Raw genomic sequence first — 24,966 nt, 5'->3', positions numbered from 1 at the left:
GGCCTCCTCAGTGGTCTTGAGGGACACATCCCCAGGAGAAACAACTTCTGACAGGCATCCTGTTCATTTGCTTTTGTGGCCTTTGACTCAACCGCTGAGTCCCATCTTGTATCGTAAAGACGCAAAGGGAACTGAAGAGTGGTGCCAATAGTGTGTGTCGTGATCTCACCCTGATGGTGTTTTCTTTCCTAACATTCAGGTGGCCGTAGGAGCACAGGACACAGGTATGTATCCTGGAAACTGTTTCTTGCTGAGAAAAATGTTGAGATGGTGATGCAGGTGGGGCATTGTTGTTGACTTCAGTCTGGAGAGCTACCCTAATTCCAGAGGCCTGGGAGGACTGGTGCTTGTGAGTGGGGGGAAGGACCTACGTCCCAGGTGAAAAACTATGTGATACTTCTACAGTAGCAGAAAGATAATGTATTCCTCGAGTGTGGTGTGTTTTTGTGGGCATGAGTCCTGGGGTGGTTCTGTGTGTGTGTGTGTGTGTGTGTGTGTGTGTGTGTGTGTGTGTGTCACGTGATTGTGACTGTGAATGTGTGTTGGGTGTGTTTTCTTGGGAGACATACAGACTAAGCCACACAAAATGAGACAGACACACTGAAAGAGAGAGACAGAGAGAGAGAGAGTTTTAGACGTGGGTTTGCCCAGAGGATAGGTGTCACTGACACTGCACAATGATTCGTGTCTACGTTCTCACGCACTCCTCCCACTGCACACCTCGAGGAATACCGCTGTGCACGGCTCAGCAGTAACCTTTAGCCCACGGCGGTCACCGCAGCCTCAATATGCTCTGGCCCATGTTCATATCAAGGAACAGTCCCTGAGTGATACTTGAGCAGCACCAACATGGTACTGACAGGGATTGTGGTCTTTCTAGGTGTCCCCGAGGAGGAAAGACGGCGGCCCCGTCCTGTCCTGAGTCACCAGGCTGTTGCTGAGGTGAGCTTCCTGTCTTTCCTTGAGGACCACAAGTGCTTTCTTAGAGTCTTTGCAATCAACATCTGTTGTAAATGTGACAATGAACCGTTGAGATGATAATGTTATTTTCCCTGTGGGGAGAAACATATTGTCAATTTCCATGGTCGTTTCTTGCCAACTGTCCCCTTGGTCAGGGGGACATTGTCCACTGGCAGTGCCAAACCTGGTCATAAACAGCGTCCTAGGATCTTTTTCGGCAGGCGCACTTTTTCCTTCTGGGTGAACAGTTTTGTAGTCTGCATCCTCAGTGTTCTTTAGAGACACATCTCCAGGAAAAACGACTTCTGACAGGCATGTTGTCTTTGCTTTTGTGGCCTTTGACTCAAACACTGTGTCCCATCCTGAATCCCACAGTCACCGAGCGAACTGAAGAACGGTACACATACTGTCCATCATGATCTCACCCTGATGGTGTTTTCTTTTCTAACATTCAGGTGGCCGTAGGAGCACGAGAAGAAGAAGGTATGTGTCCTGGAAACTGTTTCTTGCTGAGGAAAATGTTTCGGGTGAGGGGTAGGTGGGGCATTCTTGCTGTCTTCAGTCTGGAGAGTACCCGGATATCAGGGTCCTGGGGGGACTGGTGCTTGAGGGTGGGGGGGAAAGACCGACATCCCAGGTGAAATCTATGTCCATGTGTCTGTGGTATGAGAAAGACAATGGATTCCTTCTGTGCGGTGTGATTGTGTGTGCATGAGTCTTGGGGTTGTTCTGTATCTCTGTATGTCGCATGAGTGTGAGTGTGTATGCGTGCGTGCGTGCGTGCGTGCGTGCGTGCGGGTGTGTTTTCTTGAGAGACTCAGAGACAGAGAGACAGAGCCACACACAGAAAGAGACAGACACAGTGAAAGAGAGGGAGAGAGAGAGACAGAGATGTGGGTTTGCCCAGAGATATGGGCCACTGACGTTGGACAATGACCAATACCTACCGTGCAGAGTCCTGGGAGGACTGGTGCCCGAGGGTGGGGGGGAAAGACCGACGTCCCAGGTGACAAACTAGGCGAGGTTTCTACAGTATAAGAAAGATGCTGTATATCTTTTGTGCGGTGTAATTTTGTGTGTTGAGTCTGGGGGTCGTTCTGTATGTGGGTGTACGTCGCGGCATCGTGACAGCGTACGTCTGCGTGTGTGTGTGTTTTCTTGAGAGACACAGAGAAAAAGCCACACAGAGAAAGAGACAGACACATTTCAAGAGAGGGGGAGAGAGAGCGAGCGACAGAGAGAGAGACAGACGTGGGCTTGCCCACGAGCTATGTGCCACTGACACTGAAAAATGACCAAAGGCTACATTCTCAAAAATCTCTGCATCCTGCACGCTTCCAGGAATACTGCTGAGCGTGGCTCAGCAGTAACATTCCGTCCATGCAGTTGACAAAAGCCTCCGTACGCTCTCGCCCAAGTTCATAGAAGGAACAGTCCCGGAGGTATCCTTGAGCAGCACCAAGAAGATACTGACGTGTATTCTGTGTCCTCCTAGGTGTCGCTAAGGTGAAAAAGCGGCGGCCCCTTCCTGAAAGGAGGCAGCAGGCTGGTGCTGAGGTGAGCTTGCCTGTCTTTCCCTGAGCAGCACAATTGCTTTCTTAGAGGCTTTCCAATCAACCCGTGTTGTACCTATGACAGTCTACGTTTTCGATGATACTGTCACTTTCCCTGATGGGGACAGTGGTGAGGGGTTGCCTCTTGCCAACGGTCACCTTGGTCAGGGGGACATTGACCACTGGCAGTGCCAAACCTGGTAACAAACGGTGTCCTAGGATCTTTTCCGTCAGCAGCAACCTGTCCTGCTGGGGTGAAGAATTTTGTAGTAGGCCTCCTCAGTGGTCTTGAGGGACACATCCCCAGGAGAAACAACTTCTGACAGGCATCCTGTTCATTTGCTTTTGTGGCCTTTGACTCAACCGCTGAGTCCCATCTTGTATCGTAAAGACGCAAAGGGAACTGAAGGGTGGTGCCAATAGTGTGTGTCGTGATCTCACCCTGATGGTGTTTTCTTTCCTAACATTCAGGTGGCCGTAGGAGCACAGGACACAGGTATGTATCCTGGAAACTGTTTCTTGCTGAGAAAAATGTTGAGATGGTGATGCAGGTGGGGCATTGTTGTTGACTTCAGTCTGGAGAGCTACCCTAATTCCAGAGGCCTGGGAGGACTGGTGCTTGTGAGTGGGGGGAAGGACCTACGTCCCAGGTGAAAAACTATGTGATACTTCTACAGTAGCAGAAAGATAATGTATTCCTCGAGTGTGGTGTGTTTTTGTGGGCATGAGTCCTGGGGTGGTTCTGTGTGTGTGTGTGTGTGTGTGTGTGTGTGTGTGTGTGTCACGTGATTGTGACTGTGAATGTGTGTTGGGTGTGTTTTCTTGGGAGACATACAGACTAAGCCACACAAAATGAGACAGACACACTGAAAGAGAGAGACAGAGAGAGAGAGAGTTTTAGACGTGGGTTTGCCCAGAGGATAGGTGTCACTGACACTGCACAATGATTCGTGTCTACGTTCTCACGCACTCCTCCCACTGCACACCTCGAGGAATACCGCTGTGCACGGCTCAGCAGTAACCTTTAGCCCACGGCGGTCACCGCAGCCTCAATATGCTCTGGCCCATGTTCATATCAAGGAACAGTCCCTGAGTGATACTTGAGCAGCACCAACATGGTACTGACAGGGATTGTGGTCTTTCTAGGTGTCCCCGAGGAGGAAAGACGGCGGCCCCGTCCTGTCCTGAGTCACCAGGCTGTTGCTGAGGTGAGCTTCCTGTCTTTCCTTGAGGACCACAAGTGCTTTCTTAGAGTCTTTGCAATCAACATCTGTTGTAAATGTGACAATGAACCGTTGAGATGATAATGTTATTTTCCCTGTGGGGAGAAACATATTGTCAATTTCCATGGTCGTTTCTTGCCAACTGTCCCCTTGGTCAGGGGGACATTGTCCACTGGCAGTGCCAAACCTGGTCATAAACAGCGTCCTAGGATCTTTTTCGGCAGGCGCACTTTTTCCTTCTGGGTGAACAGTTTTGTAGTCTGCATCCTCAGTGTTCTTTAGAGACACATCTCCAGGAAAAACGACTTCTGACAGGCATATTGTCTTTGCTTTTGTGGCCTTTGACTCAAACACTGTGTCCCATCCTGAATCCCACAGTCACCGAGCGAACTGAAGAACGGTACACATACTGTCCATCATGATCTCACCCTGATGGTGTTTTCTTTTCTAACATTCAGGTGGCCGTAGGAGCACGAGAAGAAGAAGGTATGTGTCCTGGAAACTGTTTCTTGCTGAGGAAAATGTTTCGGGTGAGGGGTAGGTGGGGCATTCTTGCTGTCTTCAGTCTGGAGAGTACCCGGATATCAGGGTCCTGGGGGGACTGGTGCTTGAGGGTGGGGGGGAAAGACCGACATCCCAGGTGAAATCTATGTCCATGTGTCTGTGGTATGAGAAAGACAATGGATTCCTTCTGTGCGGTGTGATTGTGTGTGCATGAGTCTTGGGGTTGTTCTGTATCTCTGTATGTCGCATGAGTGTGAGGGTGTATGCGTGCGTGTGTGCGTGCGTGCGTGCGGGTGTGTTTTCTTGAGAGACTCAGAGACAGAGAGACAGAGCCACACACAGAAAGAGACAGACACAGTGAAAGAGAGGGAGAGAGAGAGACAGAGATGTGGGTTTGCCCAGAGATATGGGCCACTGACGTTGGACCATGACCAATACCTACCGTGCAGAGTCCTGGGAGGACTGGTGCCCGAGGGTGGGGGGGAAAGACCGACGTCCCAGGTGACAAACTAGGCGAGGTTTCTACAGTATAAGAAAGATGCTGTATATCTTTTGTGCGGTGTAATTTTGTGTGTTGAGTCTGGGGGTCGTTCTGTATGTGGGTGTACGTCGCGGCATCGTGACAGCGTACGTCTGCGTGTGTGTGTGTTTTCTTGAGAGACACAGAGAAAAAGCCACACAGAGAAAGAGACAGACACATTTCAAGAGAGGGGGAGAGAGAGCGAGCGACAGAGAGAGAGACAGACGTGGGCTTGCCCACGAGCTATGTGCCACTGACACTGAAAAATGACCAAAGGCTACATTCTCAAAAATCTCTGCATCCTGCACGCTTCCAGGAATACTGCTGAGCGTGGCTCAGCAGTAACATTCCGTCCATGCAGTTGACAAAAGCCTCCGTACGCTCTCGCCCAAGTTCATAGAAGGAACAGTCCCGGAGGTATCCTTGAGCAGCACCAAGAAGATACTGACGTGTATTCTGTGTCCTCCTAGGTGTCGCTAAGGTGAAAAAGCGGCGGCCCCTTCCTGAAAGGAGGCAGCAGGCTGGTGCTGAGGTGAGCTTGCCTGTCTTTCCCTGAGCAGCACAATTGCTTTCTTAGAGGCTTTCCAATCAACCCGTGTTGTACCTATGACAGTCTACGTTTTCGATGATACTGTCACTTTCCCTGATGGGGACAGTGGTGAGGGGTTGCCTCTTGCCAACGGTCACCTTGGTCAGGGGGACATTGACCACTGGCAGTGCCAAACCTGGTAACAAACAGTGTCCTAGGATCTTTTCCGTCAGCAGCAACCTGTCCTGCTGGGGTGAAGAATTTTGTAGTAGGCCTCCTCAGTGGTCTTGAGGGACACATCCCCAGGAGAAACAACTTCTGACAGGCATCCTGTTCATTTGCTTTTGTGGCCTTTGACTCAACCGCTGAGTCCCATCTTGTATCGTAAAGACGCAAAGGGAACTGAAGAGTGGTGCCAATAGTGTGTGTCGTGATCTCACCCTGATGGTGTTTTCTTTCCTAACATTCAGGTGGCCGTAGGAGCACAGGACACAGGTATGTATCCTGGAAACTGTTTCTTGCTGAGAAAAATGTTGAGATGGTGATGCAGGTGGGGCATTGTTGTTGACTTCAGTCTGGAGAGCTACCCTAATTCCAGAGGCCTGGGAGGACTGGTGCTTGTGAGTGGGGGGAAGGACCTACGTCCCAGGTGAAAAACTATGTGATACTTCTACAGTAGCAGAAAGATAATGTATTCCTCGAGTGTGGTGTGTTTTTGTGGGCATGAGTCCTGGGGTGGTTCTGTGTGTGTGTGTGTGTGTGTGTGTGTGTGTGTGTGTGTGTGTGTCACGTGATTGTGACTGTGAATGTGTGTTGGGTGTGTTTTCTTGGGAGACATACAGACTAAGCCACACAAAATGAGACAGACACACTGAAAGAGAGAGACAGAGAGAGAGAGAGTTTTAGACGTGGGTTTGCCCAGAGGATAGGTGTCACTGACACTGCACAATGATTCGTGTCTACGTTCTCACGCACTCCTCCCACTGCACACCTCGAGGAATACCGCTGTGCACGGCTCAGCAGTAACCTTTAGCCCACGGCGGTCACCGCAGCCTCAATATGCTCTGGCCCATGTTCATATCAAGGAACAGTCCCTGAGTGATACTTGAGCAGCACCAACATGGTACTGACAGGGATTGTGGTCTTTCTAGGTGTCCCCGAGGAGGAAAGACGGCGGCCCCGTCCTGTCCTGAGTCACCAGGCTGTTGCTGAGGTGAGCTTCCTGTCTTTCCTTGAGGACCACAAGTGCTTTCTTAGAGTCTTTGCAATCAACATCTGTTGTAAATGTGACAATGAACCGTTGAGATGATAATGTTATTTTCCCTGTGGGGAGAAACATATTGTCAATTTCCATGGTCGTTTCTTGCCAACTGTCCCCTTGGTCAGGGGGACATTGTCCACTGGCAGTGCCAAACCTGGTCATAAACAGCGTCCTAGGATCTTTTTCGGCAGGCGCACTTTTTCCTTCTGGGTGAACAGTTTTGTAGTCTGCATCCTCAGTGTTCTTTAGAGACACATCTCCAGGAAAAACGACTTCTGACAGGCATATTGTCTTTGCTTTTGTGGCCTTTGACTCAAACACTGTGTCCCATCCTGAATCCCACAGTCACCGAGCGAACTGAAGAACGGTACACATACTGTCCATCATGATCTCACCCTGATGGTGTTTTCTTTTCTAACATTCAGGTGGCCGTAGGAGCACGAGAAGAAGAAGGTATGTGTCCTGGAAACTGTTTCTTGCTGAGGAAAATGTTTCGGGTGAGGGGTAGGTGGGGCATTCTTGCTGTCTTCAGTCTGGAGAGTACCCGGATATCAGGGTCCTGGGGGGACTGGTGCTTGAGGGTGGGGGGGAAAGACCGACATCCCAGGTGAAATCTATGTCCATGTGTCTGTGGTATGAGAAAGACAATGGATTCCTTCTGTGCGGTGTGATTGTGTGTGCATGAGTCTTGGGGTTGTTCTGTATCTCTGTATGTCGCATGAGTGTGAGGGTGTATGCGTGCGTGTGTGCGTGCGTGCGTGCGGGTGTGTTTTCTTGAGAGACTCAGAGACAGAGAGACAGAGCCACACACAGAAAGAGACAGACACAGTGAAAGAGAGGGAGAGAGAGAGACAGAGATGTGGGTTTGCCCAGAGATATGGGCCACTGACGTTGGACCATGACCAATACCTACCGTGCAGAGTCCTGGGAGGACTGGTGCCCGAGGGTGGGGGGGAAAGACCGACGTCCCAGGTGACAAACTAGGCGAGGTTTCTACAGTATAAGAAAGATGCTGTATATCTTTTGTGCGGTGTAATTTTGTGTGTTGAGTCTGGGGGTCGTTCTGTATGTGGGTGTACGTCGCGGCATCGTGACAGCGTACGTCTGCGTGTGTGTGTGTTTTCTTGAGAGACACAGAGAAAAAGCCACACAGAGAAAGAGACAGACACATTTCAAGAGAGGGGGAGAGAGAGCGAGCGACAGAGAGAGAGACAGACGTGGGCTTGCCCACGAGCTATGTGCCACTGACACTGAAAAATGACCAAAGGCTACATTCTCAAAAATCTCTGCATCCTGCACACTTCCAGGAATACTGCTGAGCGTGGCTCAGCAGTAACATTCCGTCCATGCAGTTGACAAAAGCCTCCGTACGCTCTCGCCCAAGTTCATAGAAGGAACAGTCCCGGAGGTATCCTTGAGCAGCACCAAGAAGATACTGACATGTATTCTGTGTCCTCCTAGGTGTCGCTAAGGTGAAAAAGCGGCGGCCCCTTCCTGAAAGGAGGCAGCAGGCTGGTGCTGAGGTGAGCTTGCCTGTCTTTCCCTGAGCAGCACAATTGCTTTCTTAGAGGCTTTCCAATCAACCCGTGTTGTACCTATGACAGTCTACGTTTTCGATGATACTGTCACTTTCCCTGATGGGGACAGTGGTGAGGGGTTGCCTCTTGCCAACGGTCACCTTGGTCAGGGGGACATTGACCACTGGCAGTGCCAAACCTGGTAACAAACAGTGTCCTAGGATCTTTTCCGTCAGCAGCAACCTGTCCTGCTGGGGTGAAGAATTTTGTAGTAGGCCTCCTCAGTGGTCTTGAGGGACACATCCCCAGGAGAAACAACTTCTGACAGGCATCCTGTTCATTTGCTTTTGTGGCCTTTGACTCAACCGCTGAGTCCCATCTTGTATCGTAAAGACGCAAAGGGAACTGAAGAGTGGTGCCAATAGTGTGTGTCGTGATCTCACCCTGATGGTGTTTTCTTTCCTAACATTCAGGTGGCCGTAGGAGCACAGGACACAGGTATGTATCCTGGAAACTGTTTCTTGCTGAGAAAAATGTTGAGATGGTGATGCAGGTGGGGCATTGTTGTTGACTTCAGTCTGGAGAGCTACCCTAATTCCAGAGGCCTGGGAGGACTGGTGCTTGTGAGTGGGGGGAAGGACCTACGTCCCAGGTGAAAAACTATGTGACACTTCTACAGTAGCAGAAAGATAATGTATTCCTCAAGTGTGGTGTGTTTTTGTGGGCATGAGTCCTGGGGTGGTTCTGTGTGTGTGTGTGTGTGTGTGTGTGTGTGTGTGTGTCACGTGATTGTGACTGTGAATGTGTGTTGGGTGTGTTTTCTTGGGAGACATACAGACTAAGCCACACAAAATGAGACAGACACACTGAAAGAGAGAGACAGAGAGAGAGAGAGTTTTAGACGTGGGTTTGCCCAGAGGATAGGTGTCACTGACACTGCACAATGATTCGTGTCTACGTTCTCACGCACTCCTCCCACTGCACACCTCGAGGAATACCGCTGTGCACGGCTCAGCAGTAACCTTTAGCCCACGGCGGTCACCGCAGCCTCAATATGCTCTGGCCCATGTTCATATCAAGGAACAGTCCCTGAGTGATACTTGAGCAGCACCAACATGGTACTGACAGGGATTGTGGTCTTTCTAGGTGTCCCCGAGGAGGAAAGACGGCGGCCCCGTCCTGTCCTGAGTCACCAGGCTGTTGCTGAGGTGAGCTTCCTGTCTTTCCTTGAGGACCACAAGTGCTTTCTTAGAGTCTTTGCAATCAACATCTGTTGTAAATGTGACAATGAACCGTTGAGATGATAATGTTATTTTCCCTGTGGGGAGAAACATATTGTCAATTTCCATGGTCGTTTCTTGCCAACTGTCCCCTTGGTCAGGGGGACATTGTCCACTGGCAGTGCCAAACCTGGTCATAAACAGCGTCCTAGGATCTTTTTCGGCAGGCGCACTTTTTCCTTCTGGGTGAACAGTTTTGTAGTCTGCATCCTCAGTGTTCTTTAGAGACACATCTCCAGGAAAAACGACTTCTGACAGGCATGTTGTCTTTGCTTTTGTGGCCTTTGACTCAAACACTGTGTCCCATCCTGAATCCCACAGTCACCGAGCGAACTGAAGAACGGTACACATACTGTCCATCATGATCTCATCCTGATGGTGTTTTCTTTTCTAACATTCAGGTGGCCGTAGGAGCACGAGAAGAAGAAGGTATGTGTCCTGGAAACTGTTTCTTGCTGAGGAAAATGTTTCGGGTGAGGGGTAGGTGGGGCATTCTTGCTGTCTTCAGTCTGGAGAGTACCCGGATATCAGGGTCCTGGGGGGACTGGTGCTTGAGGGTGGGGGGGAAAGACCGACATCCCAGGTGAAATCTATGTCCATGTGTCTGTGGTATGAGAAAGACAATGGATTCCTTCTGTGCGGTGTGATTGTGTGTGCATGAGTCTTGGGGTTGTTCTGTATCTCTGTATGTCGCATGAGTGTGAGGGTGTATGCGTGCGTGTGTGCGTGCGTGCGTGCGGGTGTGTTTTCTTGAGAGACTCAGAGACAGAGAGACAGAGCCACACACAGAAAGAGACAGACACAGTGAAAGAGAGGGAGAGAGAGAGACAGAGATGTGGGTTTGCCCAGAGATATGGGCCACTGACGTTGGACCATGACCAATACCTACCGTGCAGAGTCCTGGGAGGACTGGTGCCCGAGGGTGGGGGGGAAAGACCGACGTCCCAGGTGACAAACTAGGCGAGGTTTCTACAGTATAAGAAAGATGCTGTATATCTTTTGTGCGGTGTAATTTTGTGTGTTGAGTCTGGGGGTCGTTCTGTATGTGGGTGTACGTCGCGGCATCGTGACAGCGTACGTCTGCGTGTGTGTGTGTTTTCTTGAGAGACACAGAGAAAAAGCCACACAGAGAAAGAGACAGACACATTTCAAGAGAGGGGGAGAGAGAGCGAGCGACAGAGAGAGAGACAGACGTGGGCTTGCCCACGAGCTATGTGCCACTGACACTGAAAAATGACCAAAGGCTACATTCTCAAAAATCTCTGCATCCTGCACGCTTCCAGGAATACTGCTGAGCGTGGCTCAGCAGTAACATTCCGTCCATGCAGTTGACAAAAGCCTCCGTACGCTCTCGCCCAAGTTCATAGAAGGAACAGTCCCGGAGGTATCCTTGAGCAGCACCAAGAAGATACTGACATGTATTCTGTGTCCTCCTAGGTGTCGCTAAGGTGAAAAAGCGGCGGCCCCTTCCTGAAAGGAGGCAGCAGGCTGGTGCTGAGGTGAGCTTGCCTGTCTTTCCCTGAGCAGCACAATTGCTTTCTTAGAGGCTTTCCAATCAACCCGTGTTGTACCTATGACAGTCTACGTTTTCGATGATACTGTCACTTTCCCTGATGGGGACAGTGGTGAGGGGTTGCCTCTTGCCAACGGTCACCTTGGTCAGGGGGACATTGACCACTGGCAGTGCCAAACCTGGTAACAAACAGTGTCCTAGGATCTTTTCCGTCAGCAGCAACCTGTCCTGCTGGGGTGAAGAATTTTGTAGTAGGCCTCCTCAGTGGTCTTGAGGGACACATCCCCAGGAGAAACAACTTCTGACAGGCATCCTGTTCATTTGCTTTTGTGGCCTTTGACTCAACCGCTGAGTCCCATCTTGTATCGTAAAGACGCAAAGGGAACTGAAGAGTGGTGCCAATAGTGTGTGTCGTGATCTCACCCTGATGGTGTTTTCTTTCCTAACATTCAGGTGGCCGTAGGAGCACAGGACACAGGTATGTATCCTGGAAACTGTTTCTTGCTGAGAAAAATGTTGAGATGGTGATGCAGGTGGGGCATTGTTGTTGACTTCAGTCTGGAGAGCTACCCTAATTCCAGAGGCCTGGGAGGACTGGTGCTTGTGAGTGGGGGGAAGGACCTACGTCCCAGGTGAAAAACTATGTGATACTTCTACAGTAGCAGAAAGATAATGTATTCCTCGAGTGTGGTGTGTTTTTGTGGGCATGAGTCCTGGGGTGGTTCTGTGTGTGTGTGTGTGTGTGTGTGTGTGTGTGTGTGTGTGTGTCACGTGATTGTGACTGTGAATGTGTGTTGGGTGTGTTTTCTTGGGAGACATACAGACTAAGCCACACAAAATGAGACAGACACACTGAAAGAGAGAGACAGAGAGAGAGAGAGTTTTAGACGTGGGTTTGCCCAGAGGATAGGTGTCACTGACACTGCACAATGATTCGTGTCTACGTTCTCACGCACTCCTCCCACTGCACACCTCGAGGAATACCGCTGTGCACGGCTCAGCAGTAACCTTTAGCCCACGGCGGTCACCGCAGCCTCAATATGCTCTGGCCCATGTTCATATCAAGGAACAGTCCCTGAGTGATACTTGAGCAGCACCAACATGGTACTGACAGGGATTGTGGTCTTTCTAGGTGTCCCCGAGGAGGAAAGACGGCGGCCCCGTCCTGTCCTGAGTCACCAGGCTGTTGCTGAGGTGAGCTTCCTGTCTTTCCTTGAGGACCACAAGTGCTTTCTTAGAGTCTTTGCAATCAACATCTGTTGTAAATGTGACAATGAACCGTTGAGATGATAATGTTATTTTCCCTGTGGGGAGAAACATATTGTCAATTTCCATGGTCGTTTCTTGCCAACTGTCCCCTTGGTCAGGGGGACATTGTCCACTGGCAGTGCCAAACCTGGTCATAAACAGCGTCCTAGGATCTTTTTCGGCAGGCGCACTTTTTCCTTCTGGGTGAACAGTTTTGTAGTCTGCATCCTCAGTGTTCTTTAGAGACACATCTCCAGGAAAAACGACTTCTGACAGGCATGTTGTCTTTGCTTTTGTGGCCTTTGACTCAAACACTGTGTCCCATCCTGAATCCCACAGTCACCGAGCGAACTGAAGAACGGTACACATACTGTCCATCATGATCTCACCCTGATGGTGTTTTCTTTTCTAACATTCAGGTGGCCGTAGGAGCACGAGAAGAAGAAGGTATGTGTCCTGGAAACTGTTTCTTGCTGAGGAAAATGTTTCGGGTGAGGGGTAGGTGGGGCATTCTTGCTGTCTTCAGTCTGGAGAGTACCCGGATATCAGGGTCCTGGGGGGACTGGTGCTTGAGGGTGGGGGGGAAAGACCGACATCCCAGGTGAAATCTATGTCCATGTGTCTGTGGTATGAGAAAGACAATGGATTCCTTCTGTGCGGTGTGATTGTGTGTGCATGAGTCTTGGGGTTGTTCTGTATCTCTGTATGTCGCATGAGTGTGAGTGTGTATGCGTGCGTGCGTGCGTGCGTGCGTGCGTGCGGGTGTGTTTTCTTGAGAGACTCAGAGACAGAGAGACAGAGCCACACACAGAAAGAGACAGACACAGTGAAAGAGAGGGAGAGAGAGAGACAGAGATGTGGGTTTGCCCAGAGATATGGGCCACTGACGTTGGACAATGACCAATACCTACCGTGCAGAGTCCTGGGAGGACTGGTGCCCGAGGGTGGGGGGGAAAGACCGACGTCCCAGGTGACAAACTAGGCGAGGTTTCTACAGTATAAGAAAGATGCTGTATATCTTTTGTGCGGTGTAATTTTGTGTGTTGAGTCTGGGGGTCGTTCTGTATGTGGGTGTACGTCGCGGCATCGTGACAGCGTACGTCTGCGTGTGTGTGTGTTTTCTTGAGAGACACAGAGAAAAAGCCACACAGAGAAAGAGACAGACACATTTCAAGAGAGGGGGAGAGAGAGCGAGCGACAGAGAGAGAGACAGACGTGGGCTTGCCCACGAGCTATGTGCCACTGACACTGAAAAATGACCAAAGGCTACATTCTCAAAAATCTCTGCATCCTGCACGCTTCCAGGAATACTGCTGAGCGTGGCTCAGCAGTAACATTCCGTCCATGCAGTTGACAAAAGCCTCCGTACGCTCTCGCCCAAGTTCATAGAAGGAACAGTCCCGGAGGTATCCTTGAGCAGCACCAAGAAGATACTGACGTGTATTCTGTGTCCTCCTAGGTGTCGCTAAGGTGAAAAAGCGGCGGCCCCTTCCTGAAAGGAGGCAGCAGGCTGGTGCTGAGGTGAGCTTGCCTGTCTTTCCCTGAGCAGCACAATTGCTTTCTTAGAGGCTTTCCAATCAACCCGTGTTGTACCTATGACAGTCTACGTTTTCGATGATACTGTCACTTTCCCTGATGGGGACAGTGGTGAGGGGTTGCCTCTTGCCAACGGTCACCTTGGTCAGGGGGACATTGACCACTGGCAGTGCCAAACCTGGTAACAAACGGTGTCCTAGGATCTTTTCCGTCAGCAGCAACCTGTCCTGCTGGGGTGAAGAATTTTGTAGTAGGCCTCCTCAGTGGTCTTGAGGGACACATCCCCAGGAGAAACAACTTCTGACAGGCATCCTGTTCATTTGCTTTTGTGGCCTTTGACTCAACCGCTGAGTCCCATCTTGTATCGTAAAGACGCAAAGGGAACTGAAGGGTGGTGCCAATAGTGTGTGTCGTGATCTCACCCTGATGGTGTTTTCTTTCCTAACATTCAGGTGGCCGTAGGAGCACAGGACACAGGTATGTATCCTGGAAACTGTTTCTTGCTGAGAAAAATGTTGAGATGGTGATGCAGGTGGGGCATTGTTGTTGACTTCAGTCTGGAGAGCTACCCTAATTCCAGAGGCCTGGGAGGACTGGTGCTTGTGAGTGGGGGGAAGGACCTACGTCCCAGGTGAAAAACTATGTGATACTTCTACAGTAGCAGAAAGATAATGTATTCCTCGAGTGTGGTGTGTTTTTGTGGGCATGAGTCCTGGGGTGGTTCTGTGTGTGTGTGTGTGTGTGTGTGTGTGTGTGTGTGTGTCACGTGATTGTGACTGTGAATGTGTGTTGGGTGTGTTTTCTTGGGAGACATACAGACTAAGCCACACAAAATGAGACAGACACACTGAAAGAGAGAGACAGAGAGAGAGAGAGTTTTAGACGTGGGTTTGCCCAGAGGATAGGTGTCACTGACACTGCACAATGATTCGTGTCTACGTTCTCACGCACTCCTCCCACTGCACACCTCGAGGAATACCGCTGTGCACGGCTCAGCAGTAACCTTTAGCCCACGGCGGTCACCGCAGCCTCAATATGCTCTGGCCCATGTTCATATCAAGGAACAGTCCCTGAGTGATACTTGAGCAGCACCAACATGGTACTGACAGGGATTGTGGTCTTTCTAGGTGTCCCCGAGGAGGAAAGACGGCGGCCCCGTCCTGTCCTGAGTCACCAGGCTGTTGCTGAGGTGAGCTTCCTGTCTTTCCTTGAGGACCACAAGTGCTTTCTTAGAGTCTTTGCAATCAACATCTGTTGTAAATGTGACAATGAACCGTTGAGATGATAATGTTATTTTCCCTGTGGGGAGAAACATATTGTCAATTTCCATGGTCGTTTCTTGCCAACTGTCCCCTTGGTCAGGGGGACATTGTCCACTGGCAGTGCCAAACCTGGTCATAAACAGCGTCCTAGGATCTTTTTCGGCAGGCGCACTTTTTCCTTCTGGGTGAACAGTTTTGTAGTCTGCATCCTCAGTGTTCTTTAGAGACACATCTCCAGGAAAAACGACTTCTGACAGGCATATTGTCTTTGCTTTTGTGGCCTTTGACTCAAACACTGTGTCCCATCCTGAATCCCACAGTCACCGAGCGAACTGAAGAACGGTACACATACTGTCCATCATGATCTCACCCTGATGGTGTTTTCTTTTCTAACATTCAGGTGGCCGTAGGAGCACGAGAAGAAGAATGTATGTGTCCTGGAAACTGTTTCTTGCTGAGGAAAATGTTTCGGGTGAGGGGTAGGTGGGGCATTCTTGCTGTCTTCAGTCTGGAGAGTACCCGGATATCAGGGTCCTGGGGGGACTGGTGCTTGAGGGTGGGGGGGAAAGACCGACATCCCAGGTGAAATCTATGTCCATGTGTCTGTGGTATGAGAAAGACAATGGATTCCTTCTGTGCGGTGTGATTATGTGTGCATGAGTCTTGGGGTTGTTCTGTATCTCTGTATGTCGCATGAGTGTGAGAGTGTATGCGTGCGTGCGTGCGTGCGTGCGTGCGGGTGTGTTTTCTTGAGAGACTCAGAGACAGAGAGACAGAGCCACACACAGAAAGAGACAGACACAGTGAAAGAGAGGGAGAGAGAGAGACAGAGATGTGGGTTTGCCCAGAGATATGGGCCACTGACGTTGGACCATGACCAATACCTACCGTGCAGAGTCCTGGGAGGACTGGTGCCCGAGGGTTGGGGGGGAAAGACCGACGTCCCAGGTGACAAACTAGGCGAGGTTTCTACAGTATAAGAAAGATGCTGTATATCTTTTGTGCGATGTAATTTTGTGTGTTGAGTCTGGGGGTCGTTCTGTATGTGGGTGTACGTCGCGGCATCGTGACAGCGTACGTCTGCGTGTGTGTGTGTTTTCTTGAGAGACACAGAGAAAAAGCCACACAGAGAAAGAGACAGACACATTTCAAGAGAGGGGGAGAGAGAGCGAGCGACAGAGAGAGAGACAGACGTGGGCTTGCCCACGAGCTATGTGCCACTGACACTGAAAAATGACCAAAGGCTACATTCTCAAAAATCTCTGCATCCTGCACGCTTCCAGGAATACTGCTGAGCGTGGCTCAGCAGTAACATTCCGTCCATGCAGTTGACAAAAGCCTCCGTACGCTCTCGCCCAAGTTCATAGAAGGAACAGTCCCGGAGGTATCCTTGAGCAGCACCAAGAAGATACTGACATGTATTCTGTGTCCTCCTAGGTGTCGCTAAGGTGAAAAAGCGGCGGCCCCTTCCTGAAAGGAGGCAGCAGGCTGGTGCTGAGGTGAGCTTGCCTGTCTTTCCCTGAGCAGCACAATTGCTTTCTTAGAGGCTTTCCAATCAACCCGTGTTGTACCTATGACAGTCTACGTTTTCGATGATACTGTCACTTTCCCTGATGGGGACAGTGGTGAGGGGTTGCCTCTTGCCAACGGTCACCTTGGTCAGGGGGACATTGACCACTGGCAGTGCCAAACCTGGTAACAAACAGTGTCCTAGGATCTTTTCCGTCAGCAGCAACCTGTCCTGCTGGGGTGAAGAATTTTGTAGTAGGCCTCCTCAGTGGTCTTGAGGGACACATCCCCAGGAGAAACAACTTCTGACAGGCATCCTGTTCATTTGCTTTTGTGGCCTTTGACTCAACCGCTGAGTCCCATCTTGTATCGTAAAGACGCAAAGGGAACTGAAGAGTGGTGCCAATAGTGTGTGTCGTGATCTCACCCTGATGGTGTTTTCTTTCCTAACATTCAGGTGGCCGTAGGAGCACAGGACACAGGTATGTATCCTGGAAACTGTTTCTTGCTGAGAAAAATGTTGAGATGGTGATGCAGGTGGGGCATTGTTGTTGACTTCAGTCTGGAGAGCTACCCTAATTCCAGAGGCCTGGGAGGACTGGTGCTTGTGAGTGGGGGGAAGGACCTACGTCCCAGGTGAAAAACTATGTGATACTTCTACAGTAGCAGAAAGATAATGTATTCCTCGAGTGTGGTGTGTTTTTGTGGGCATGAGTCCTGGGGTGGTTCTGTGTGTGTGTGTGTGTGTGTGTGTGTGTGTGTGTGTGTGTGTCACGTGATTGTGACTGTGAATGTGTGTTGGGTGTGTTTTCTTGGGAGACATACAGACTAAGCCACACAAAATGAGACAGACACACTGAAAGAGAGAGACAGAGAGAGAGAGAGTTTTAGACGTGGGTTTGCCCAGAGGATAGGTGTCACTGACACTGCACAATGATTCGTGTCTACGTTCTCACGCACTCCTCCCACTGCACACCTCGAGGAATACCGCTGTGCACGGCTCAGCAGTAACCTTTAGCCCACGGCGGTCACCGCAGCCTCAATATGCTCTGGCCCATGTTCATATCAAGGAACAGTCCCTGAGTGATACTTGAGCAGCACCAACATGGTACTGACAGGGATTGTGGTCTTTCTAGGTGTCCCCGAGGAGGAAAGACGGCGGCCCCGTCCTGTCCTGAGTCACCAGGCTGTTGCTGAGGTGAGCTTCCTGTCTTTCCTTGAGGACCACAAGTGCTTTCTTAGAGTCTTTGCAATCAACATCTGTTGTAAATGTGACAATGAACCGTTGAGATGATAATGTTATTTTCCCTGTGGGGAGAAACATATTGTCAATTTCCATGGTCGTTTCTTGCCAACTGTCCCCTTGGTCAGGGGGACATTGTCCACTGGCAGTGCCAAACCTGGTCATAAACAGCGTCCTAGGATCTTTTTCGGCAGGCGCACTTTTTCCTTCTGGGTGAACAGTTTTGTAGTCTGCATCCTCAGTGTTCTTTAGAGACACATCTCCAGGAAAAACGACTTCTGACAGGCATATTGTCTTTGCTTTTGTGGCCTTTGACTCAAACACTGTGTCCCATCCTGAATCCCACAGTCACCGAGCGAACTGAAGAACGGTACACATACTGTCCATCATGATCTCACCCTGATGGTGTTTTCTTTTCTAACATTCAGGTGGCCGTAGGAGCACGAGAAGAAGAAGGTATGTGTCCTGGAAACTGTTTCTTGCTGAGGAAAATGTTTCGGGTGAGGGGTAGGTGGGGCATTCTTGCTGTCTTCAGTCTGGAGAGTACCCGGATATCAGGGTCCTGGGGGGACTGGTGCTTGAGGGTGGGGGGGAAAGACCGACATCCCAGGTGAAATCTATGTCCATGTGTCTGTGGTATGAGAAAGACAATGGATTCCTTCTGTGCGGTGTGATTGTGTGTGCATGAGTCTTGGGGTTGTTCTGTATCTCTGTATGTCGCATGAGTGTGAGTGTGTATGCGTGCGTGCGTGCGTGCGTGCGTGCGTGCGGGTGTGTTTTCTTGAGAGACTCAGAGACAGAGAGACAGAGCCACACACAGAAAGAGACAGACACAGTGAAAGAGAGGGAGAGAGAGAGACAGAGATGTGGGTTTGCCCAGAGATATGGGCCACTGACGTTGGACAATGACCAATACCTACCGTGCAGAGTCCTGGGAGGACTGGTGCCCGAGGGTGGGGGGGAAAGACCGACGTCCCAGGTGACAAACTAGGCGAGGTTTCTACAGTATAAGAAAGATGCTGTATATCTTTTGTGCGGTGTAATTTTGTGTGTTGAGTCTGGGGGTCGTTCTGTATGTGGGTGTACGTCGCGGCATCGTGACAGCGTACGTCTGCGTGTGTGTGTGTTTTCTTGAGAGACACAGAGAAAAAGCCACACAGAGAAAGAGACAGACACATTTCAAGAGAGGGGGAGAGAGAGCGAGCGACAGAGAGAGAGACAGACGTGGGCTTGCCCACGAGCTATGTGCCACTGACACTGAAAAATGACCAAAGGCTACATTCTCAAAAATATCTGCATCCTGCACGCTTCCAGGAATACTGCTGAGCGTGGCTCAGCAGTAACATTCCGTCCATGCAGTTGACAAAAGCCTCCGTACGCTCTCGCCCAAGTTCATAGAAGGAACAGTCCCGGAGGTATCCTTGAGCAGCACCAAGAAGATACTGACATGTATTCTGTGTCCTCCTAGGTGTCGCTAAGGTGAAAAAGCGGCGGCCCCTTCCTGAAAGGAGGCAGCAGGCTGGTGCTGAGGTGAGCTTGCCTGTCTTTCCCTGAGCAGCACAATTGCTTTCTTAGAGGCTTTCCAATCAACCCGTGTTGTACCTATGACAGTCTACGTTTTCGATGATACTGTCACTTTCCCTGATGGGGACAGTGGTGAGGGGTTGCCTCTTGCCAACGGGCACCTTGGTCAGGGGGACATTGACCACTGGCAGTGCCAAACCTGGTAACAAACAGTGTCCTAGGATCTTTTCCGTCAGCAGCAACCTGTCCTGCTGGGGTGAAGAATTTTGTAGTAGGCCTCCTCAGTGGTCTTGAGGGACACATCCCCAGGAGAAACAACTTCTGACAGGCATCCTGTTCATTTGCTTTTGTGGCCTTTGACTCAACCGCTGAGTCCCATCTTGTATCGTAAAGACGCAAAGGGAACTGAAGAGCGGTGCCAGTAGTGTGTATCGTGATCTCACCCTGATGGTGTTTTCTTTCCTAACATTCAGGTGGCCGTAGGAGCACAGGACACAGGTATGTATCCTGGAAACTGTTTCTTGCTGAGAAAAATGATGAGATGGTTATGCAGGTGGGGCATTGTTGTTGACTTCAGTCTGGAGAGCTACCCTAATTCCAGAGGCCTGGGAGGACTGGTGCTTGTGAGTGGGGGGAAGGACCTACGTCCCAGGTGAAAAACTATGTGATACTTCTACAGTAGCAGAAAGATAATGTATTCCTCGAGTGTGGTGTGTTTGTGTTTTCGTGGGCATGAGTCCTGGGGTGGTTCTGTGTGTGTGTGTGTGTGTGTGTGTGTGTGTGTGTGTGTGTGTGTGTCACGTGATTGTGACTGTGAATGTGTGTTGGGTGTGTTTTCTTGGGAGACATACAGACTAAGCCACACAAAATGAGACAGACACACTGAAAGAGAGAGACAGAGAGAGAGAGAGTTTTAGACGTGGGTTTGCCCAGAGGATAGGTGTCACTGACACTGCACAATGATTCGTGTCTACGTTCTCACGCACTCCTCCCACTGCACACCTCGAGGAATACCGCTGTGCACGGCTCAGCAGTAACCTTTAGCCCACGGCGGTCACCGCAGCCTCAATATGCTCTGGCCCATGTTCATATCAAGGAACAGTCCCTGAGTGATACTTGAGCAGCACCAACATGGTACTGACAGGGATTGTGGTCTTTCTAGGTGTCCCCGAGGAGGAAAGACGGCGGCCCCGTCCTGTCCTGAGTCACCAGGCTGTTGCTGAGGTGAGCTTCCTGTCTTTCCTTGAGGACCACAAGTGCTTTCTTAGAGTCTTTGCAATCAACATCTGTTGTAAATGTGACAATGAACCGTTGAGATGATAATGTTATTTTCCCTGTGGGGAGAAACATATTGTCAATTTCCATGGTCGTTTCTTGCCAACTGTCCCCTTGGTCAGGGGGACATTGTCCACTGGCAGTGCCAAACCTGGTCATAAACAGCGTCCTAGGATCTTTTTCGGCAGGCGCACTTTTTCCTTCTGGGTGAACAGTTTTGTAGTCTGCATCCTCAGTGTTCTTTAGAGACACATCTCCAGGAAAAACGACTTCTGACAGGCATATTGTCTTTGCTTTTGTGGCCTTTGACTCAAACACTGTGTCCCATCCTGAATCCCACAGTCACCGAGCGAACTGAAGAACGGTACACATACTGTCCATCATGATCTCACCCTGATGGTGTTTTCTTTTCTAACATTCAGGTGGCCGTAGGAGCACGAGAAGAAGAAGGTATGTGTCCTGGAAACTGTTTCTTGCTGAGGAAAATGTTTCGGGTGAGGGGTAGGTGGGGCATTCTTGCTGTCTTCAGTCTGGAGAGTACCCGGATATCAGGGTCCTGGGGGGACTGGTGCTTGAGGGTGGGGGGGAAAGACCGACATCCCAGGTGAAATCTATGTCCATGTGTCTGTGGTATGAGAAAGACAATGGATTCCTTCTGTGCGGTGTGATTGTGTGTGCATGAGTCTTGGGGTTGTTCTGTATCTCTGTATGTCGCATGAGTGTGAGTGTGTATGCGTGCGTGCGTGCGTGCGTGCGTGCGGGTGTGTTTTCTTGAGAGACTCAGAGACAGAGAGACAGAGCCACACACAGAAAGAGACAGACACAGTGAAAGAGAGGGAGAGAGAGAGACAGAGATGTGGGTTTGCCCAGAGATATGGGCCACTGACGTTGGACCATGACCAATACCTACCGTGCAGAGTCCTGGGAGGACTGGTGCCCGAGGGTGGGGGGGAAAGACCGACGTCCCAGGTGACAAACTAGGCGAGGTTTCTACAGTATAAGAAAGATGCTGTATATCTTTTGTGCGGTGTAATTTTGTGTGTTGAGTCTGGGGGTCGTTCTGTATGTGGGTGTACGTCGCGGCATCGTGACAGCGTACGTCTGCGTGTGTGTGTGTTTTCTTGAGAGACACAGAGAAAAAGCCACACAGAGAAAGAGACAGACACATTTCAAGAGAGGGGGAGAGAGAGCGAGCGACAGAGAGAGAGACAGACGTGGGCTTGCCCACGAGCTATGTGCCACTGACACTGAAAAATGACCAAAGGCTACATTCTCAAAAATCTCTGCATCCTGCACGCTTCCAGGAATACTGCTGAGCGTGGCTCAGCAGTAACATTCCGTCCATGCAGTTGACAAAAGCCTCCGTACGCTCTCGCCCAAGTTCATAGAAGGAACAGTCCCGGAGGTATCCTTGAGCAGCACCAAGAAGATACTGACATGTATTCTGTGTCCTCCTAGGTGTCGCTAAGGTGAAAAAGCGGCGGCCCCTTCCTGAAAGGAGGCAGCAGGCTGGTGCTGAGGTGAGCTTGCCTGTCTTTCCCTGAGCAGCACAATTGCTTTCTTAGAGGCTTTCCAATCAACCCGTGTTGTACCTATGACAGTCTACGTTTTCGATGATACTGTCACTTTCCCTGATGGGGACAGTGGTGAGGGGTTGCCTCTTGCCAACGGTCACCTTGGTCAGGGGGACATTGACCACTGGCAGTGCCAAACCTGGTAACAAACAGTGTCCTAGGATCTTTTCCGTCAGCAGCAACCTGTCCTGCTGGGGTGAAGAATTTTGTAGTAGGCCTCCTCAGTGGTCTTGAGGGACACATCCCCAGGAGAAACAACTTCTGACAGGCATCCTGTTCATTTGCTTTTGTGGCCTTTGACTCAACCGCTGAGTCCCATCTTGTATCGTAAAGACGCAAAGGGAACTGAAGAGTGGTGCCAATAGTGTGTGTCGTGATCTCACCCTGATGGTGTTTTCTTTCCTAACATTCAGGTGGCCGTAGGAGCACAGGACACAGGTATGTATCCTGGAAACTGTTTCTTGCTGAGAAAAATGTTGAGATGGTGATGCAGGTGGGGCATTGTTGTTGACTTCAGTCTGGAGAGCTACCCTAATTCCAGAGGCCTGGGAGGACTGGTGCTTGTGAGTGGGGGGAAGGACCTACGTCCCAGGTGAAAAACTATGTGATACTTCTACAGTAGCAGAAAGATAATGTATTCCTCGAGTGTGGTGTGTTTTTGTGGGCATGAGTCCTGGGGTGGTTCTGTGTGTGTGTGTGTGTGTGTGTGTGTGTGTGTGTGTGTGTGTCACGTGATTGTTACTGTGAATGTGTGTTGGGTGTGTTTTCTTGGGAGACATACAGACTAAGCCACACAAAATGAGACAGACACACTGAAAGAGAGAGACAGAGAGAGAGAGAGTTTTAGACGTGGGTTTGCCCAGAGGATAGGTGTCACTGACACTGCACAATGATTCGTGTCTACGTTCTCACGCACTCCTCCCACTGCACACCTCGAGGAATACCGCTGTGCACGGCTCAGCAGTAACCTTTAGCCCACGGCGGTCACCGCAGCCTCAATATGCTCTGGCCCATGTTCATATCAAGGAACAGTCCCTGAGTGATACTTGAGCAGCACCAACATGGTACTGACAGGGATTGTGGTCTTTCTAGGTGTCCCCGAGGAGGAAAGACGGCGGCCCCGTCCTGTCCTGAGTCACCAGGCTGTTGCTGAGGTGAGCTTCCTGTCTTTCCTTGAGGACCACAAGTGCTTTCTTAGAGTCTTTGCAATCAACATCTGTTGTAAATGTGACAATGAACCGTTGAGATGATAATGTTATTTTCCCTGTGGGGAGAAACATATTGTCAATTTCCATGGTCGTTTCTTGCCAACTGTCCCCTTGGTCAGGGGGACATTGTCCACTGGCAGTGCCAAACCTGGTCATAAACAGCGTCCTAGGATCTTTTTCGGCAGGCGCACTTTTTCCTTCTGGGTGAACAGTTTTGTAGTCTGCATCCTCAGTGTTCTTTAGAGACACATCTCCAGGAAAAACGACTTCTGACAGGCATATTGTCTTTGCTTTTGTGGCCTTTGACTCAAACACTGTGTCCCATCCTGAATCCCACAGTCACCGAGCGAACTGAAGAACGGTACACATACTGTCCATCATGATCTCACCCTGATGGTGTTTTCTTTTCTAACATTCAGGTGGCCGTAGGAGCACGAGAAGAAGAAGGTATGTGTCCTGGAAACTGTTTCTTGCTGAGGAAAATGTTTCGGGTGAGGGGTAGGTGGGGCATTCTTGCTGTCTTCAGTCTGGAGAGTACCCGGATATCAGGGTCCTGGGGGGACTGGTGCTTGAGGGTGGGGGGGAAAGACCGACATCCCAGGTGAAATCTATGTCCATGTGTCTGTGGTATGAGAAAGACAATGGATTCCTTCTGTGCGGTGTGATTGTGTGTGCATGAGTCTTGGGGTTGTTCTGTATCTCTGTATGTCGCATGAGTGTGAGTGTGTATGCGTGCGTGCGTGCGTGCGTGCGTGCGGGTGTGTTTTCTTGAGAGACTCAGAGACAGAGAGACAGAGCCACACACAGAAAGAGACAGACACAGTGAAAGAGAGGGAGAGAGAGAGACAGAGATGTGGGTTTGCCCAGAGATATGGGCCACTGACGTTGGACCATGACCAATACCTACCGTGCAGAGTCCTGGGAGGACTGGTGCCCGAGGGTGGGGGGGAAAGACCGACGTCCCAGGTGACAAACTAGGCGAGGTTTCTACAGTATAAGAAAGATGCTGTATATCTTTTGTGCGGTGTAATTTTGTGTGTTGAGTCTGGGGGTCGTTCTGTATGTGGGTGTACGTCGCGGCATCGTGACAGCGTACGTCTGCGTGTGTGTGTGTTTTCTTGAGAGACACAGAGAAAAAGCCACACAGAGAAAGAGACAGACACATTTCAAGAGAGGGGGAGAGAGAGTGAGCGACAGAGAGAGAGACAGACGTGGGCTTGCCCACGAGCTATGTGCCACTGACACTGAAAAATGACCAAAGGCTACATTCTCAAAAATCTCTGCATCCTGCACGCTTCCAGGAATACTGCTGAGCGTGGCTCAGCAGTAACATTCCGTCCATGCAGTTGACAAAAGCCTCCGTACGCTCTCGCCCAAGTTCATAGAAGGAACAGTCCCGGAGGTATCCTTGAGCAGCTCCAAGAAGATACTGACATGTATTCTGTGTCCTCCTAGGTGTCGCTAAGGTGAAAAAGCGGCGGCCCCTTCCTGAAAGGAGGCAGCAGGCTGGTGCTGAGGTGAGCTTGCCTGTCTTTCCCTGAGCAGCACAATTGCTTTCTTAGAGGCTTTCCAATCAACCCGTGTTGTACCTATGACAGTCTACGTTTTCGATGATACTGTCACTTTCCCTGATGGGGACAGTGGTGAGGGGTTGCCTCTTGCCAACGGGCACCTTGGTCAGGGGGACATTGACCACTGGCAGTGCCAAACCTGGTAACAAACAGTGT

General features: G+C 50.4%; 1 protein-coding gene across 1 annotated transcript in view; it reads left to right on the top strand.

Moving 5' to 3' along the window:
* Window positions 1–24,966, top strand: part of LOC124509896 (titin-like) — a 72,368-nt gene that overhangs the window by 32,091 nt on the left and 15,311 nt on the right. Inside the window, exons 47-82 of the mRNA XM_047076484.1 lie at window positions 200–224; window positions 881–942; window positions 1,416–1,443; window positions 2,456–2,517; window positions 2,985–3,009; window positions 3,660–3,721; window positions 4,195–4,222; window positions 5,231–5,292; window positions 5,760–5,784; window positions 6,441–6,502; window positions 6,976–7,003; window positions 8,012–8,073; window positions 8,541–8,565; window positions 9,214–9,275; window positions 9,749–9,776; window positions 10,785–10,846; window positions 11,314–11,338; window positions 11,993–12,054; window positions 12,528–12,555; window positions 13,568–13,629; window positions 14,097–14,121; window positions 14,772–14,833; window positions 15,307–15,385; window positions 16,344–16,405; window positions 16,873–16,897; window positions 17,552–17,613; window positions 18,087–18,114; window positions 19,127–19,188; window positions 19,656–19,680; window positions 20,345–20,406; window positions 20,880–20,907; window positions 21,916–21,977; window positions 22,445–22,469; window positions 23,124–23,185; window positions 23,659–23,686; window positions 24,695–24,756. Of these exons, the coding sequence (XP_046932440.1) occupies window positions 200–224; window positions 881–942; window positions 1,416–1,443; window positions 2,456–2,517; window positions 2,985–3,009; window positions 3,660–3,721; window positions 4,195–4,222; window positions 5,231–5,292; window positions 5,760–5,784; window positions 6,441–6,502; window positions 6,976–7,003; window positions 8,012–8,073; window positions 8,541–8,565; window positions 9,214–9,275; window positions 9,749–9,776; window positions 10,785–10,846; window positions 11,314–11,338; window positions 11,993–12,054; window positions 12,528–12,555; window positions 13,568–13,629; window positions 14,097–14,121; window positions 14,772–14,833; window positions 15,307–15,385; window positions 16,344–16,405; window positions 16,873–16,897; window positions 17,552–17,613; window positions 18,087–18,114; window positions 19,127–19,188; window positions 19,656–19,680; window positions 20,345–20,406; window positions 20,880–20,907; window positions 21,916–21,977; window positions 22,445–22,469; window positions 23,124–23,185; window positions 23,659–23,686; window positions 24,695–24,756 (1,644 nt within the window). The remainder of the gene's footprint in view (window positions 1–199; window positions 225–880; window positions 943–1,415; window positions 1,444–2,455; window positions 2,518–2,984; window positions 3,010–3,659; window positions 3,722–4,194; window positions 4,223–5,230; window positions 5,293–5,759; window positions 5,785–6,440; window positions 6,503–6,975; window positions 7,004–8,011; window positions 8,074–8,540; window positions 8,566–9,213; window positions 9,276–9,748; window positions 9,777–10,784; window positions 10,847–11,313; window positions 11,339–11,992; window positions 12,055–12,527; window positions 12,556–13,567; window positions 13,630–14,096; window positions 14,122–14,771; window positions 14,834–15,306; window positions 15,386–16,343; window positions 16,406–16,872; window positions 16,898–17,551; window positions 17,614–18,086; window positions 18,115–19,126; window positions 19,189–19,655; window positions 19,681–20,344; window positions 20,407–20,879; window positions 20,908–21,915; window positions 21,978–22,444; window positions 22,470–23,123; window positions 23,186–23,658; window positions 23,687–24,694; window positions 24,757–24,966) is intronic.

This window comes from Lynx rufus, unplaced genomic scaffold, assembly GCF_022079265.1.
Source record: "Lynx rufus isolate CCGP_SWC_20201006 ecotype Redwood Valley unplaced genomic scaffold, mLynRuf1.p SCAF_15, whole genome shotgun sequence".
Lineage (NCBI taxonomy): Eukaryota > Metazoa > Chordata > Mammalia > Carnivora > Felidae > Lynx > Lynx rufus.
The sequence above is the reverse complement of the archived record's forward strand: the minus strand, read 5'-3'. Positions and strand labels throughout refer to the sequence as shown.